This window comes from Hibiscus syriacus, unplaced genomic scaffold, assembly GCF_006381635.1.
Source record: "Hibiscus syriacus cultivar Baekdansim isolate YM2019G1 unplaced genomic scaffold, ASM638163v2 tig00110330_pilon, whole genome shotgun sequence".
In the NCBI taxonomy this organism is placed as follows: Eukaryota; Viridiplantae; Streptophyta; class Magnoliopsida; order Malvales; family Malvaceae; genus Hibiscus; species Hibiscus syriacus.
Window position 1 is genome coordinate 868,039 of NW_024062686.1, and position 17,435 is coordinate 885,473.

The 17,435-nt window shown below is 32.4% G+C and overlaps 2 protein-coding genes and 1 pseudogene across 2 annotated transcripts; all 3 read left to right on the top strand.

The window, feature by feature from the left end:
* The first annotated feature begins 764 nt into the window (after positions 1 to 764).
* On the top strand, positions 765 to 2,015 carry LOC120119074 (annotated as a pseudogene).
* Positions 2,016 to 4,174: 2,159 nt separating this feature from the next.
* LOC120119027 (reticulon-like protein B4) lies at positions 4,175 to 5,784 on the top strand. The gene is made up of 4 exons (XM_039138941.1): positions 4,175 to 4,717; positions 4,799 to 4,985; positions 5,065 to 5,279; positions 5,399 to 5,784. Exons 1-4 carry the CDS (start codon positions 4,201 to 4,203, stop codon positions 5,572 to 5,574), a joined length of 1,095 nt encoding a protein of 364 aa, XP_038994872.1. The 5' UTR covers positions 4,175 to 4,200; the 3' UTR covers positions 5,575 to 5,784.
* A 9,242-nt stretch (positions 5,785 to 15,026) lies between these two features.
* LOC120118972 (transcription factor HHO5-like) lies at positions 15,027 to 16,892 on the top strand. Its single transcript, XM_039138884.1, has 5 exons — positions 15,027 to 15,416; positions 15,501 to 15,721; positions 15,804 to 16,128; positions 16,289 to 16,365; positions 16,429 to 16,892. Exons 1-5 carry the CDS (start codon positions 15,218 to 15,220, stop codon positions 16,657 to 16,659), a joined length of 1,053 nt encoding a protein of 350 aa, XP_038994815.1. The 5' UTR covers positions 15,027 to 15,217; the 3' UTR covers positions 16,660 to 16,892.
* Positions 16,893 to 17,435: the final 543 nt, after the last annotated feature.

Sequence of the window (17,435 nt, forward strand, 5' to 3'; positions counted from 1 at the left end):
TTCCATTATAACTGTAGACAAAACAATATAATTAGCAAAAAAAATTAATAATTCTAAATAAATAATAATTATATAAATATTATTTTAATAAAAAAAATAATATTTACATAAATATATTAATATAAAAAATAATAACTATTTAAAAAAATACTAACATAAAAATAAATTTCTTACCACTAATAACAAATTTAAAACTCAAATAGTTGGAGAATTTGAGTTATATAAGAGAGGAGAAGATGATTTTGGTGTGAAGAATGAGGGAGGGTTGAGGGAGTTTACATAGGGGAGGAGGAGGGGTAGTTAGGAAAAACGGATGGGGGCATTTATGACATTTAATGGAAGGCGCGTCCCCGGGGATGCGCTTTCCACACGTGTCTGCTGATATGGCAAAGGCGCGTCCCCGGGGACGCGCCTTTCACACGTGGCATCCAACTCAGCGAAAACACGGGTAAAGCGCGTCCCCGGGGACGCGCCTTTGCCAACTCAGCAGAAAGGGTGCTACTTTTGGAAATATTGGTCAAACGGTGTCAGAAAGGTAAAATTAAAAGCAAACGGTGTCAGTTATGTAATTTAGCCCTTAATCAGTTTATACGTGGCCACATATGGTCTGAAACTACAAACGGGAAAGGTTTAGTTAAAAAATATTAGTCCCGTCTTGTTAACTAAGCTGGAGTTTATAATGATAATGTTCAAGCTATGTAATCTGCATAGCCCTCGTAGAATCGACCTCTGAAGAGTTTTCTGAAGGCAAATCTCGTTAACCAATGGGGCCTGATCTGAGTTTTGAACATGTTTTTATGCATATTTTGGGCTTTGTCTTGTAACTCTAGAATCTGGGAGCCGACACAAAATACACGAGTGTGTTTGATAAATAACTTTTTTTGAAAAGTTTTTAAGTCTATTTGAACCTAAGTTACTGATTGGTAGTCAAATCCTCTATTTTTAGTATTTGGTAAATACTTTTTTGAAAAAACTGATTGTGCAAAATAAGCTGTAAATGGGTCCATTTGTTTAACGTAAAACAAGAGCAGCTACTTTGTCCACGCTGCGACTCCACCAACACTAAGTTTTGTTACAACAACAACTATAACTTTTCTCTACCTCGCTATTTCTGCAAGTCCTGTCAACGTTACTGGACTCATGGCAGCACCCTGAGGGACATCCCTGTTGGCGGTGGCACCAGGAGAAAATAGAAATGCTAAACGTTCACGCAGCAGCAGCAGCAGCACGACCACCAAAGGCACAGCTTTTTCAGCAACCAATGTCGCCGCCGCCTCTGATCACAATAGCTTCCCGTTACCTGTCACGCCGGTTTTGTTCCCAATCTCAGAAAATCAGTGAAGTTCTGGTATGGTTGGAGGGTACAAAGGCAATATCTTCCGAAGTTTTACCTCATTGTTGAATACGCAGGGGCCTGGTTTTCTAGCTCTTGGTGGGTTTTGGCTTGGTATTGCTCCAACACTCGATGATGTTGGATTTGGTCTTGGAAGTGGAATGTGGCCGTTTCCAGGCATAGGAGGTGGAGCTGTTGCTGCCGGTGGGCGTGCCAATGGTGGAGCCGCCAGGCGAATGGAGAATAAATGGCTGAAAGCAATTTTTCAAAGGAAATTCATAAAACAAATTAAATATTTCATTCATAGTAAGATTTAAATTCATACCATAAAGTCCAACACTCTTTTAAAAGTCTAGATATAAAATCTTATAACCGAAACTAAATATAAATCTTATGAATACTAAACTTGTTGAGGGATCAATGACAGATTATTTAAGTTGCATTTTTAAAGCTTCTTCCTTCATGTTCTCTTTCGGTTCATCCCTACTTTGAGTAAAATTCTAGTCCGTATATGGGTCCTGTTGTGACTGATCATCATCACAGACTAACTATTAGTAATCATCCTGGTAAGCCATTGATGGATCCCTCTCTCCGGCTGTTGTTCCTGGAAAGGGCAGGTTCTTTAGTGCAGGCTAGACTGTTGGCCTTGTCCATGTTCAAGCTGAACATGTATAGACTTTAGTGATAACTATTTTTCCAGGGCATAAAATGGTGTCTGAACTGTCCTTAAGTTTTTTGGGAGCTAGGAATGGAATCAAACCAACTTGATTTTGAAAAGATTAGGGTTTGAGAAAACCAATAATTTGGAGTGACCATCGACATTTGAGTTAGATAGGTTGAATACATAAAAATGTCTTTTAAAATAGTTTTAAAAAATCAAGTTAAAACACAAAAACCAGCATGCGTTTAACCAGAAATTCATTTTGAAAAGGATTCGGGAGTCGATTACGCGTGGGGAAGGATGAGCACCCCCAAAGCGCCCGAAATCGGTACCTATTCGATTATTCGTCAACTCTATATTTGAAAATTATAAATTCGAGTGATATTTAAATTATGATCTATTTAAAAGGAATTATTTTCTACGAACAATATTCGGAAACACACTTCCCTTATATCTGGGAGACTTTTCCACAGATTACCCATATAAAAGAATGTCTTTTTGTATGAACAATCCTCGGAAACACACTTCCCTTATATCTGAGAGACTTTTCCGTAAATTCCCCATACTAAAAGGCGTCACCTCCGTTTATTGGATGTACTAAATAATTATATGCACTAGAAGTGAAACAAAGCTCACCAAATGCCAAAATAAAATATCAAGCTCAAATTAGCAAACAGAAAATTAAACGCTGAAATTTAAAAAGGGCAGAAATGTGAATACTATAAATTTAAGGGCATGAATTAAAGTGCATAAAATTAAATGACATAGATATAAACAACAGAAAAATAAAGTACTTAAATGTAAATAAAAAAATGAAAGAACGGAAATCAATGAAATAAATAAATAAAAAGACAGAAATGTAAATAACAGAAAAATAAAGGGCATAAATGTAAATAATGAAAATATAAATACAATAAAAAAAGGTTAACAATTATTTTAGAATTTTATTCGAATCATAAATAATGTAGATCTTAGCCCGGAGCAATTAGTGAATTTTAACAGTTATTCGTAGAATGATTAGAATGCGAAAACAAAAAAAAAAGTAAGTTAGCAATTAGTAAGTTAGAAGTTAGTAGGTTAGTAAATAATTAGCAATTAGTATGTTAGAAGTTAGTGAATTAGCAAATAAATTAATGAAATACGGTCTGAAATGTAACAAAAAAAACAGCAACTAATTCGAATAAATAAAAATAGCGGAAATAAGTGACTAAACCAAAATAAATACAAAAGCATGAATCAAAATTGCAATAAAATTTAAAACAAAGGTCCAGTAACCAAAATGTGAAAACGTGAAAATGTCAGGGGATAAAACCTAGTTTTACCCTAAAACTCAATTATAAAAGCCAACTTTTTTTTGTTTTAAACTCCTTTTAACCCCCAAACTCAAAAAAAGCCTCCTTTTCTCTCTACTCTCTCCCTCGGCCTGAAACCAAAAACCAGTGAACCACTCGCCGGCCACCGAGCAACCCCCCTACGTCGGTGTCGCTCTGCCACTCCGGTCACCGTATACAGTGATACGGTGACCTAAATCGACCCCCAAACTCACCGCAACCCTCGGTTGACTCCCTAGAACTCAAATCTGGGGTCAAAAACCTTCAGTTAGGGATTGTTGACGACCTTCAGTGCACCATCGTAATCATCCTTTTTCTCAACTTCACTGTGCCTCACCACCAGCTGTTGTTTAACCACAACCATCTTTTATTTCAACAACTTGTTCGTTAGCAAATAATAAAAATTGTTAGTTAGGGATTGACTTCAAATTTTACATTGCTTTCTCCCTTATATATATTATAAACATATATATTAGAAACATTTAATATAAGAGGATGACTCATTCTTGAATATCTAATCTTTGTGAACATGATTAATATATTTCCGCTATTCAACTTAATAATATTTATATAAGCGGGGTAGTTTTCTGCAATTTTCATATGATTTCTTGAGCTAGACTTTAGAACTTGCATGCCCGACTTGGAATTAAATATAAAGGAGAGAGTTTCCAGGCAGATACACTATCAGAACAGGTTAAACAAACATGAAATCATCGGTTCTTCTGGAAGAACATGCATGGCAGGTTCCAAGAAGCAAACTGCAAAAGAGTTCAATAGATTTTCATTTTGCCTACCCTATATATGTAATACCTGTTACGCTCTCCTATTTTTCGTAAAAGAAAAATAAACTCCACCGTGATCATATTCACTGAAATATGGATCAAATTATCAACGCCGTTCCAGGTGTTGCTCTATCAACCGTAGTTGGCCAGTTAGTGGTAGCCATAACAAATGCAAGAAAGACGGCCAAAAGATTTAAACCCCTTCTCAATCATCTCAGAGATACAGTTAATTTTATTACACCAAGGGTCGAGGAGATAAACCGGTCCGCTAATTCTCATGAAATCCAGAAGCTGTTGAATCTTTTGAATCAAGCAAAGGAAACCGTTGATAAATCCTCTAGAGTAAGCTCCTGGAATATTAGCAAGAAGTACAAGTTCGCCCAAGAGCTCATTGAACTGGATTCTTCGATTCGAACAACGTTGGATGTATTCTTTCCGGTTATGATATATGGAGACACTAGAAAAATCCTGGATTCCGTTGATCAACTGAAGATGATGTTTTCGATTTTCTTTTATGTTATGCTTGAACATCTTCATTCAGGTGCTAAAAGCACCGGTGGTGCTATCTTTGATCTGATTCGAGATAAAATTGTACATTCTCAGCCTGCAGGTATCAGGTTCCTGATATTATACACTCTTTGTGGGGTATATTTTTGTGCTTTTTACAACCTTTTTTTTGTTGTTGTTGCAGAAGTTGTAAACGACATAGCTTTATGGAAGAGAAAGGAGATAAGCGGATCGCTTCTTGTAAGCTCAACTGCAACATGGCTATTGCAGCACGTTTGTGAATACAATTTTCTCACTATTGCTTCGTGGGGAGCCATTTTCGTTGTCACTTCATTGTTCATTTGGAGATATGTGAACAGATTTCTTGACCGGTAAGTAATTTCATTCCTAAAGTAATCCCAAAGTTGTTACTATCGCATAAGTTGCTGTATTCGAGTTTATCTGGATCAGGGAAGAAGCAAGCAAATCAAGATTGGAAAAGCTCCGAGAGCAAGTCGCCATGGAGACCGCAAACGCTTGTTGGGAAGTGACTGATAAAGTAATAAGATGGGTATTTGATGCGACTGATGTTGAGGCAAATTGGACTGTATTTCCTCAAAGCGTTGCCTTACTTCTACTTTTCTCCTATGTGGGAAGCTTCTTTGATCTCCCAACACTTTGTGGAGGTAATAATATATATATATATATATATATATATATATATGCGTCGACAACTCCAATTTGGTCTCGATTAATTGAAATGTTAATCACTGTAGTGCTGTTGGTTGTTGTGGTGTTTATGCAGTTGTTATGACGGGTACGACAGTTCCTGTGATAGTGGCAAAGCATGGGGATCGAATTATGCCATTTGGGAGTACGGTTGGAAAAGTGTGCGAGATGCTTGTGGAGAATCTAACCAATACAATGAAGAACGTTGGTAAAGAGGAAATTAGGAAGAAGAAAATGAAAAAACAATACTAATATATATATAGGTTATGATCCACTTCTATTAAGTAAAATGGGAATTAAAAGTAAGACCATGAGATAATATAGAACGCAATATGAGGGAGAACAATCTTTATATTGCTTGTATTGTCTAAGAATGAACATGGCCTCTGATTATAGGGCTTTAAACATCATAAGATATATAAATTTAAACTTCAAAAGTCACCCTACATTGAATAGAGTTCTTCCATATGACCATATGGGAGTTGCAGCATGCGGTGTACTCTTTTTCCTTCGAGGATCAATTTATAACAATATCATAAATTTATTATAAAATGTCTTGTTATAATTTAATTAAAAAATATACCATATTTTCTTTATAATATATAGTTTATTGTCTCAAAAAAATTTAGCATGAAAATTCAATGAGACAATTAAAAAAAAAGAGAGTACAACTTACATTTTACTCTACCTCATATTCAACATCACTTAACATCCTTGAAGTGATACATCGTGATATTATATATCAACTTTTCAAATGTTACATTATCCAAAATAATTTCTATTTTTTGTGGAAGTAAATCGTATGTCTTTTTGGATATATAAGGTCAATAGACTTAAACACATGTTTCATGTATTGCAATTATTTATGCACAATTAAAAGTAGTGGATAATGTTTACTTCGTCGAATGTATCCTCACTTGTAAATACATATTCTATTCAGAATTGATCACGATATTAATCTAGTAAATATATTGCATGTCTATAGTAAACTAATATAGACTTTAAACCATTAGAGTAAAATGATATCATATCAATGGTTCCTTTGAGATATTTAAATATATGTGTTGGTTAAGGGTTACATCTTATTAAAAAATTTACATCAAATGTTATATCAGGTCGTGTATAATTTATAAGATACATTAATTCACTTATGGTGCTAAATATGGTACTTCACGAATAAATAACTCTGCATCTTTTTCATAACTACATAATGATCAATATTCACATCTAAAGATCTTACAACCATTAAGGTACTCAACGGATATTATCAATGTGATTTTTTTAAGATGTTTTCTCATATGATAACTGATGAACATGAATTTATCCTTTAGATGCTCAATCTAAGATTGATTCTTTAAATACTTTATTGTCACAAGTATCGCCTTAGGAGTGCTAATGATACTTAAAACCTCAGTATACACATCAATATGATAAATTTATGCATGATTGGACTCAAACTTGAGATAGCAAACATATCAAGGCCTCAATCTTACATTTATAGAATAACATCTTTAGTCCTAATAACATGTTTGATCATGACTAAAATTTCAAATCGGGAAAAGTTTAAGGATTAAAAATTTCCAAATTAAAATATAAAGACTAAATCCATAAATTCTATATAATACAGGAAGTAATAAAAAACTTTAATAATCTAATTACCATTTTAGTTCTTAGGGCTTTTTGGCCCATAAATGCAACAACGACAACCAAAAAATGGACAAGATGTTACTTGGAAATATGGCCTCTTTCGTGCGATATTGTATTAATATGGCCCATAATGTCATAAATATGTTTGGTATTTGATTATTTGGTAACGTGTACTTTTTTTGGGGTAAACGGTTACTAAACTTTGAAAACAAATATTTTGATAGATAAATAAAGATTATTACAATACTAACAATATCTTCAATAATGTAATAGATAAATAAAGATTATACCTATTGCCATCTTAAAAATAATGGGTTAATGAAAAATAAGTGTTTAAATTATAGTCTTGATTAATTTTAGACGTGTATCAGATAACGGGATTTTTTTTATTAATATAGAGTAATTACACGTGATAGTATCTATTCTAGAGGGGAAATATTAGATGGATCTGGTTCGCCACGTCATTTGTAGACCTAACCAATAAAATCCATCCATCTCATTTTTTAAGGTGAATCTTCATCTCTTCCTACATGTAAATAAGTAATGAGTAGTTATTTTGAAGTTATTTTGAGATGAATGAATCTTATTGGTTGGTACCATGGATGACGTGGTGTCCTGGGTCCATCAAATAATTTCTCGTTCTAGAGACTCTCAACCATTTGACAATGAACACTCAAATACCCCGCAACCGCTTGTAGTCGAACCTGAAACCTTTAAGAATAACAATTATCCCTTCAATCACTAGATAACTTGATTCGTGCAAATAACAATTTTTTTAATGATCATTACAATGTATACAATTAAAATAGTAGCGGAGAAAATACTAGAATGTAATACCTCAAAATTTGACTAGTGACTAAAATGTAAAATTTGAAAGTTTGGTGACCAAAGTATAAACTTGGAAAAGTTTAGGGATTAAAAATGTAATTTTAAAATTATATATATATTGGTACCGTAAATGAATAGTTCTCTCCAAGAATGATATTTTCGTGTAAGATTTTTGATTTGGGATTTGTATAAAAGCTTATTAAGCGATAAAATTTTGTAAAATATTCGGATAATTGGATCCAATCAGTATTCGGTAGCTTATAAAATTTGAAGGAAGGTAGATTGCAGTTAGAAACAATATTCTTATATTTTTAATCAGTAGAATTTGATGTGGATTAGTGGATTTAATTTGATTTTCCATGTTAAAGCATAATAGTGAATTTTAGTGACTAAATTGAAATTTTAGAAAATTGAAAGGGAAAAGATGGAAATTGATAAATAAAATTTATGCATTTATTTAATGTTATTAAAATGGAGATAAAAGGATGACATGGGAGTAATTATCAAGACTCATTAAGGGAAGATTGAACTTTTGGGACTAGAATGAAATTTAAATTAATTCTAATTAGAATTAATAAAAGTGTACATAGATATTTTGGAGGATTTATCTAGAAAATTTTCTTTTTCTCCCTATATATTGCCGTGAGCTATGGTGGAAGAGTACAACTCTTTTGCAGGTTGACTTTAATAAAGCTGCTCATAAGAAAACTACTTTAAATCGTTGGTTAAGGATAATGTTGAATTAATTGCGGTTTTTAATAAAGCTTGTAATTCGCATGATACCATATTTCATGTGGTGATCGCAATGTGAGCTTAAAAAAATGTTGGGACTATTTAGTCTTATAGTTTTGAATCCAAACCTAGTTCCAGTTAATTCAAAATGATCCATCAAATGTGTTTGGCCTTGACCTATAATTGTATGACAAAACTTAGGGGCATGCCAAGGATTCCTTTTTGACAAAGCCACTTTGATGGCTTTGTTTCACTTTTTTTTATCTAATACTAATATTTTCCTTCCCTTCTTTAGGATAGGTCTTCTATAAATTTAATATATCTTTAGGCATTTGTGTGCCCAAGAAATTAGAATCTCCTTGATTAACTAAAACAATTGGTTCTCTGCCCCCAATCCAACGATAAAACGTGGTAAGGAACCGTTGATGAAATGTTAGATTCTTATCTTCATACCACTCCACTAAAACATAAAGTTTTCTTTTTAGTTTTTCCGATTTAGTATCTGATCAATGATTTTGGGTTGTGACCAATTTTTGGAGTCTTGTTAAAGCAATTAGGATTTTAAGAATGTTGTCTGAACTGGGTGTGAGAGCAATGATAGGAACAAGTGAATGGCCATTTGTCGATGAATGGAAAGAGATATGGGCAGGGATAGACGCGAGATTTTATGTCGGAGGGACGAATTTGAACTTATAAAATTTCAGTGAAGGTAAACTTGAACTTATAAAAATTTAAGGGGCGAAAACATATTTTCAATAGAAAATATATATAAAAATTTAAAATATAAGATAATTTTAAATTCTTAGGGGTCTATCCATGGATATGGGGTTATTGCTCAACGGAGTAAGCTAGAGGTTGATGGTCTCAAACTTGTATAGAAATGGTTCTACTACACCTCCTACCGTGGAGGGTTCAGTTGACAAGTTGTCTTGTATGAGCTAAAAATGAAAATGGTTTTGCATATGAGGAAGAGTTAAAGGTCTGATTATCATTCATACCATTACTCAAATGGGAATCTCAACCCCAGGTTGAGAGCAACTTTCGTGGGAGACCTCCAAATTATGAAATGTCCTCCGTGTTAAGAACCTTGTGTTCTACCAACTGAGCTAGATGATCATTTCATAAAAGATGATCGGAAGTAGTTGTTTAATGATAGGAAATAATATAATCAGGGACGGACGCATGATTTTATGTTAAGGGTCGAACTTAAATTTATAAAAACCTATAGAATGACAGAAACATATTTTTAATAAAAAATATATAGAAAAAAATCTAAATTTATAATAATTTTAAATTTTTAAGGGACGATATACCCGCCACTTTCAGTCCATTCCCGTATAAAATCAAGTAGATGCAGAGAATAAGCATAGCTCAGCTGGGTGGTGATGGATTGATTGCTTTGACTAGTTTAGGCAAAAAAAATTCAGTTTTAATGTTTAATCATGAATGTCGTTTGTTATAATTTTTTGTTTTTTCATTTTATTTTGTTTCATCTCTACCTTTTGTTTCTGAACAAATGCTATTTGTTTCTTTAACATGTGTTTTTTAATCATCTAATTTTTAAGATCTTAACAATTAAATTATTAGTCAATATTTTTTTTAATAATATGGAGTAAGTACAAGGCAATATATATTCGAAGATAACTCTCAACCTTTTAACATTGAACGTTCACACTCTTGATATTTATGGTGCTCAAATCCGAATCCTCAATAATAACAACAATCCATTTATCACGAATGTCACTTGGTTCGTACATAATTTACTAATAATTGAATAATATAGAATTTTTCCAACTATTTAATATTATTTTTTGGTACAAAACTATTTAATATTATGACATCATTAAAAGCATCACATTAGTTTGATACTATGAAAACATATAATGTTTAACTTCTCGTGTGGTAAAAGATAAGTAGTCTAAATTAAATTTATAATTTAAAATTGTAGTCGCTTTCTTTCACTTCCTTTTTCTTTTATTCTTAAATAATTTGCGTCAATTTTATTGATAATCTAACTTTTTTTTTAATTTTATTTAATCGGTGACGACACCGGTTTAAATACTGATTGCCGTCTGTCAATTTTTTTTTTAGTTTTTTTAATAATAATAACTATGCCTTTGTGACATGTTCTATGTCTTTATGACACATTTATCTCTGCCTTTGTGTCATGTTTTCTTTGTCTTTTGGTAGCTTACAATTTTTTGTCGTTGTTTTTGTTTATCTTTTTTCTAAGGGTTGGATTTGACATCGCCACGATTGATCAAGATGGTCTTATTTGTTATCATGATGATCTTCTCTACTTTGGACCCTCAGATTGATTTGGATATGTGTTTTGCGTTCGTTAATAGTTTTCTCACGTTGCTTGACTCTAATTTACGATTTTTCGATGGTATTTCAGTAGCTTCATCCACTTTTGTGGTTCGTTTACCGATGCAATCAGATTTGTTAATATCTTTATTTTATTTGAGTCTTTTGGTTAGGTTTTTAACCTTTTTCTTCTTTGGTCCTTATGTGATCTAGGTGTGACAAGCGTCGTTTTCCTCGTCAAAAAAAATAATAATATCATCTTCAAATAAAATAAAATGTAGTATAGAAAGAGGGTCGATCCACAAGAAAAAAAACAGAATTTCTGCATAAATAAATTTTGAGTTCAGATTCAGAAGCAGTAATTAAACAAAAAATAAAAAAAAAGGTAGGTGTAATTTAGATGATAAGAAAGAAAGTAGATTAAAAAAATAAATCCAAAATAAAATTAAGAAAAGCAGTAAATCAGAAGAGAAATGAAATAAAGTTTAGAAATCACAAATAAATGAAAATCGCCTCGAGCTAGCTTGATTCAATTCCTGCGATCATTGAAAAGGATTTTGTTCAGGGATTCATGTCGGTTACAGTCTACAAGGCCCAACCCATTGTAACTTGCCCTTCTCTCATGTAACTGGTCTTTCCAAGTCTATCTTTGAAAGATGATTCTTGAATGGATTAACCACATTTATTGCCGTTAAAATAATCATATTTAAACTGGAAAAGCCCAACTCGGATATATTGTCTCGTCGAAAATTGAATCTGATCTTGTCTTTCCTTAGCAGACTGCCACTAAGAGTGTTTACAAGAAGTCAAATTGCCACAAGCCTATCCTTCCTCCCAACAGTATATTAAACGATATCCAAACCAACAAGCTCTTTTTGATTTGAAAAACGTTTAAAATTGTAGTAAGGTCGATTGCCAAACTATCTAATCAGAAAGACGAAAATGTTTCCCGAAGGGATTTAAGCGATGTTCAATTCTCATGCATGGATTGATTTTGTACTAGCTCTTGACTTTAAAGAAATTAGCTAAGCATGATATAATTGATCATGCTTAGTATAGTTTGCAAAATAAAAATAGTTTAAAGAAAAAGAAAGTAAGAAAAAAATTGATTGAAAAATGTAAAAATAAACAAAGTAAAATGATATATGATCTCTATGATGATTTAGCCATACCATAAGGAGGGTGTTTATAGGCTTCTAAATCCATAAAAATAACAAGAAATTCAAAATGAAAATAATCCTAAATCTTAAAAGATAAATCCAAGTGTTTTTGAATTCAAACTTAAATTTAGATTCCTAAAGATTTAGTCCATTCTCTTCGGATAATGCTGACTAGACTGTTTCTAGAAATCCCTGCTACTGGTTGGATCTTCTGGAAGATGCCACGTTAGACAACGTCGTATCCATACCTCTAGTCATGACCAGTAAAATAAAAAAGGTGCAAAATACATCCTTTTGCTGCCAATTCTAGTAAGCTAATCACCGCATATAAAATAAACAAAAACAACCCAATTAAGCTGTGAAAAAACATGGCAATTATCAAATAAAAAACACCAATCACAAGCACTTATCAAATCCCCCTCACATGTCTCATACTTGCCCTTAAGTATGCTCGGATTAAACTAATCAAAAACTTAATTTTACTTCGCCCAAATCGTTGCATGTGTAAGCAAAATCATGAAAGTTAAGCTCACAAGAATGACATGAATTAATCACCAATTAAGCCGAATAGGTACAAGTAAGAACGAATCAATCAACCTTGCAATCGTTTATCATCTATCAACCAAAATCTCAGCCTAACTTAATTCCTCACCAAGATTCACTCAAATCATTCAATATGTTTCGGGTGTAGAAAACAAGTTCGCTTAAAGTAAAAAATAAACAAGGATCTCCATAGGCTTGAGACATGATCAATTCTCCACTACTTATAAGGAATGAGATGCAAGATTATTAGGACTTTAGAAAGAGTGTAATGGGACTTAAGTAAAGGATAGGAAAAAAGCTAGAGTAAAGGGTAAAAATCAAGACAAATAATTTATAAATTAGGCACCTAAAGTTCATAAACAAATGAAACAACAAGAATATGTACAAGCCACAAGTTCTAGATTTTCATCATTCAATTTAACACTCTCAAGCAAGAAAAATAGCATAAAAATAAGAACATGCATGCTTAAGGCTCAAAATCTCACAAAGTGATATAAACAACCAAGTTAGGCAATGAATTCAATTAATAAAATCAAGACATATTGAAATTTAAATTAAAAAACTAAAATTATGATTATTTTTAAAAAAAAACCTCAAAATATTTCTAAAATTCTTAACCCAAAACATCCACCCCACCCATTGGTCATCCATTGCTGCTGTCGCTCCCACTGACCGTCTATCCACCCGTTGTAGATCGTTAATCGTAACTTCAAACCCTCAAAAAAACCTAAACCTAAATCCCAGTACATACACATCCCAACCGATATGTGGATAGTCGAAGGGTGGTCCACGAGTGAGTGATCGACAAGTGATTGGATGGTCTCCAACGATAGTAGTGATCGGTAGGTAAATTGAAGGTCTTAAGAATATTTTATGAAAAACAAGAAAAGTTTGATCTTTTCAAAAAAAAATATGAATTTTATTTTTCTTAAAAAGTAAAATAAATAAAATATCAAATCACGTGTCAAATATTAATTAATTTGACCTATTTTCTAATAATCATTACATCATAGATACTTACATAATAACATTGAAACCGTTACATAATTAAATTTATTAAAAAAATTTAAATATTTAAACGAGAAAATATGTATAATTTAAATATTTATTTTTATATTAAACCTTTAAAAGTTAGGAGTAAACGTGTTTAATAATATATATATATATATATTGGTTTTCATCATCCTCTAGAGATTCCTTTGATTAAAAAGGAGAGGTGTCAAAACCATCAATTTAAAATTCGATATCTCCACGAGAAGGAAATAAAGGTGATAAAAGATAAGGAAGGATTCGTTGAATTGTTGGTGTTGGTGTTGGGTTTTGGTTGAATTGTGTGCTTACAAACGAAGAAGAAGATGTCTTTTCATTCACGATGACAAACCATTTACGGCCATCAATTATTGCATTTGTTAATTATCAATTCTTTTGAAGGACACCTTTTTTTTTTGTATTTTATGGGGTGCTTATCTTTTCGACTGCGACGGTACGATAATATAACTTGGCCTTTTCTTTTTTAAATTTAATGTTAAAAAATATTATCTTATTAATTTATTAAAATTATTAATTTTGACTAAATTTTATCTAAAATTAAATATTTATCTTCTCAAAAATATAGTTTAACAATAATATTAAATAATTAAATTTTAAACTAAATAATATAAAAATACTATTCAAAATTGTTTTTCAAAAAAAAAATTAATACCTACTTTTTTATTAAAGAAAAACAATATTAATCAACATAGATTGGTTCAAGTGGTAAGCAGCTTAATAACGCTTAAGTTTGATTCTTTATGTATGCGAAAAACCCTTACTAGAAGTCTCATCCACCAAAGTCAAATGTGCGTCAAGGATCGGTCAGAATTAGTTAAGGCACTTATTTTTAGTGAAAAAATCTTTAAGTACCAAAAGTTAATTTTGAGTATAATTTAAACACTTAATTTTATATTAAACCTATTAAATATAAATACTTTTGTTCAATTTTTTATAGGAAGTGTACCCTATAAACGATCAACTTTTTAAGGTAAATTTTTACACCGTTTAGATAATATTTTTTTTGTTAAATTATGTGTTTAAGTTATCAGTTTTGATATATTTTAATTACTTAAAATTTTAATTTATTTAAAATTATACTTAAAATTTAGTTTTATTTTATTTTAGTACTTCGTCATTAAAAACATTAATTTTTGTTTCATTTCAATATTCCATTCAAAGTTTAACATTAAGTTTTGAAAAAAATTAAAAATTTAGGTAATAAAACAGATCAAACTGATAATTTAGATACTAAATATGTTAAATTTTTAATGAGGAGTATTAAAATAAAATAAAATATAAAAAATTAAACATTATTTTAAAAAAAATATTAAATACTAAAACGGACTAAATACGTAACTTACCCTAATTTGTTTTTCCACAAAACCACACCCCAAGAAAAACTATTCATTTTAATCAGAAAAGTTTTCTTTTTCAACAATTTGCCGCGCCTGGGTGTACGAGACCTAAAAATCTTTACAAATATCCCTGAGTTAGACTGCCGAGTCAGTCACGAGTCTTCAGCCTTATAAGTTTAAAATACGCGAGGATCCGTTTGCGAAACATGCAGCGAATCTTTGAATCTCTTTTACACATCCATATAAAACGTACGACTGGTCTGCTGTGTTAGAAAAAAGAGAGAAAAACTAATGGACTTGAGCTTGGATTTAAGTTTTGTTTATGTACCATCGAGCATATCTGAGTTTCTGAAAGAAGTTTCGAAGATAAAAAATGGGTTCCAAAGATTATTGAAGATTAGTGATTTTGTTAAAAGATTGGAAGATGAGATGAAGAAAATAGATGCCTTTAAACGCGAACTTCCCCTTTGTATGCTTCTCTTGAAAGATGGTATTTTTTTTAATCTTCTTGTTTAATTTTGATTTTCCCTTTTTTTTCCTGGGATTTAGTTTGATTATTTTTATGGGATGTTAGGGATTGAAAGATTGAAGGAGGAAGAAATGCAGTGCAAGGAAATGGATGATGGATCAGTGACGAAAGGGTTGATGTTGCCATTGAAGGGAAATACTGAGGAAAATGGAAGCGTAAATGTGGAGAAAAAGAAAAGCTGGATGAGTTCTGTTCAGCTCTGGAACTCTGATTCCGACAACGTTGATCACAGCAAGAAATCAAACGAAGTTCCAGAACTGAAACTGGTAATTCCCAAACCAGCTCTGGTTTTCATCTTATTTTATGGAAATTTATTACTAACCTTTTTAAGTGGCATGGATTTGACAGAGAAGTGAAGAAGAAGAAGAGAACCCAATTGAACTTTGTAATGACGAAATAGTCGAGGGACAGGAAAATTTTGGGCTTTCTCTCATGTTCCCAAGTTCTGAATTGGGTTCTCGTAAGCCAATTTCTAAGGACAACGGCAGCCGTGGAATTGGTCTTTGCCCGTCCATGTATTCAGACCAAAACCAACTTGAGATTCAGACCGAACATCAACAGCAGCATGAATTGCTGCAGCGTATGCATAATTCTAAGAAACAAAGGCGGTGCTGGTCACCTGAGCTTCATAGACGATTTGTCGAAGCTCTTCAACAGCTTGGAGGTTCAAAAGGTCAGGCCTTTGCAAATAGAGTTATCAGATTTGATTGATTCATTTTAAAAGAACCTTTTCTTGGCTGCTTCATTATGTTCTCGATTTCATAGAATTACGTCTGTTTTTAGGACCAAAAGACTGGAATCTGATTCTTTCTTGGTGTCTTAATGTTCCACAGTGGCAACTCCTAAACAGATTAGAGAATTGATGCAAGTTGATGGTCTCACCAATGATGAAGTGAAAAGCCATCTGCAGGTTGATTTTCAATTCCTTTTTGACCTCCTTTATGTTTACTGAATTTGGGTGTTGAATGTGCAGAAATACAGACTCCACTCCCGAAAGCTTCCGGCTTCTTCAGCTGGGCAAGGAAACATGGGAGAGTCGGCTCAAAATCAGTGCAATAAGAAAACCATGAAAGCAAACGTTTCACAGTCGGCTTCCCCACAGGGTCCCCTCTTTGCCGGTGAGCGTGCAAAAGGCCTGTCGAGTACCACCGGAGGCAATAGCATGGTCACGGAAGAAGATGAAAAATCGGATGGCCGAATTTGATCTGTAGTCTGATAACTTGTTCCCATGAATTTTGCAATGACATGGGGAAACGGATCATAATTACAGTGACTTGGGGAGATTTTAAAGAGAGCTTTGAAGACACCAATTGGACTGTTGGTTTCTCCATTAATCAAGATGCTTGTCTGAATGTTGGATTTGTATGAACCAAAATAACAATCTTTTGCAGAGTTGTTTCATTTATGTTAAGACTTAATGACAACTAATGTACTTGATATTTGGACATTCTTAACAGCAACCCATGATTTCTTTTTTCTGCAAAATGGTGACCCATTTAGATGATGAGTCATAGCCCTTTCTGGTTCGTCAGCCCACTTAGCTAAGATACCTTTTATTAACATATATGGTCATTACTCACTACTATCATAATAAATCAAAAACAACATAACAACCTGATTGAGCAGTTAATTTTGAAATGGGTGATACAATTCCTTGTCTAAAGCAAAATCCTTTATGTATGCTGAAAAAGGCAGGGAAATTATTGCAAATTTATCGGAATCAATACAAATGAGCACAAATCTCGACGGAGAATATATTTATATTTTATTTTAAGCATGATAAACCATTTATTATACAATTTAGGGTTGATGATGAACTTTGCTTAAATCTCTCAACTAATACCACTAAATGGTAGATTAAGCTATGAACTTCTCAAATTTATCTTTGGATCAAATATTCTCTCTATAATTTTCATTAAATTGAACTTTCTCTCTTTAAGTTTAAACTCTCTTTAATGGGGTTTATGAGCACTTAATGAA

Coding starts and splice junctions, on each gene's coding strand:
- LOC120119027 (XM_039138941.1), top strand. CDS start 4,201: ATGGATCAAATTATCAACGCCGTTCCAGGTGTTGCTCTATCAACCGTA. Junction 4,718..4,798: donor TGTACATTCTCAGCCTGCAG/GTATCAGGTTCC, acceptor TTGTTGTTGCAG/AAGTTGTAAACGACATAGCT. Junction 5,280..5,398: donor TCTCCCAACACTTTGTGGAG/GTAATAATATAT, acceptor GTGTTTATGCAG/TTGTTATGACGGGTACGACA.
- LOC120118972 (XM_039138884.1), top strand. CDS start 15,218: ATGGACTTGAGCTTGGATTTAAGTTTTGTTTATGTACCATCGAGCATA. Junction 15,722..15,803: donor AAGTTCCAGAACTGAAACTG/GTAATTCCCAAA, acceptor TGGATTTGACAG/AGAAGTGAAGAAGAAGAAGA. Junction 16,366..16,428: donor AAGTGAAAAGCCATCTGCAG/GTTGATTTTCAA, acceptor TTGAATGTGCAG/AAATACAGACTCCACTCCCG.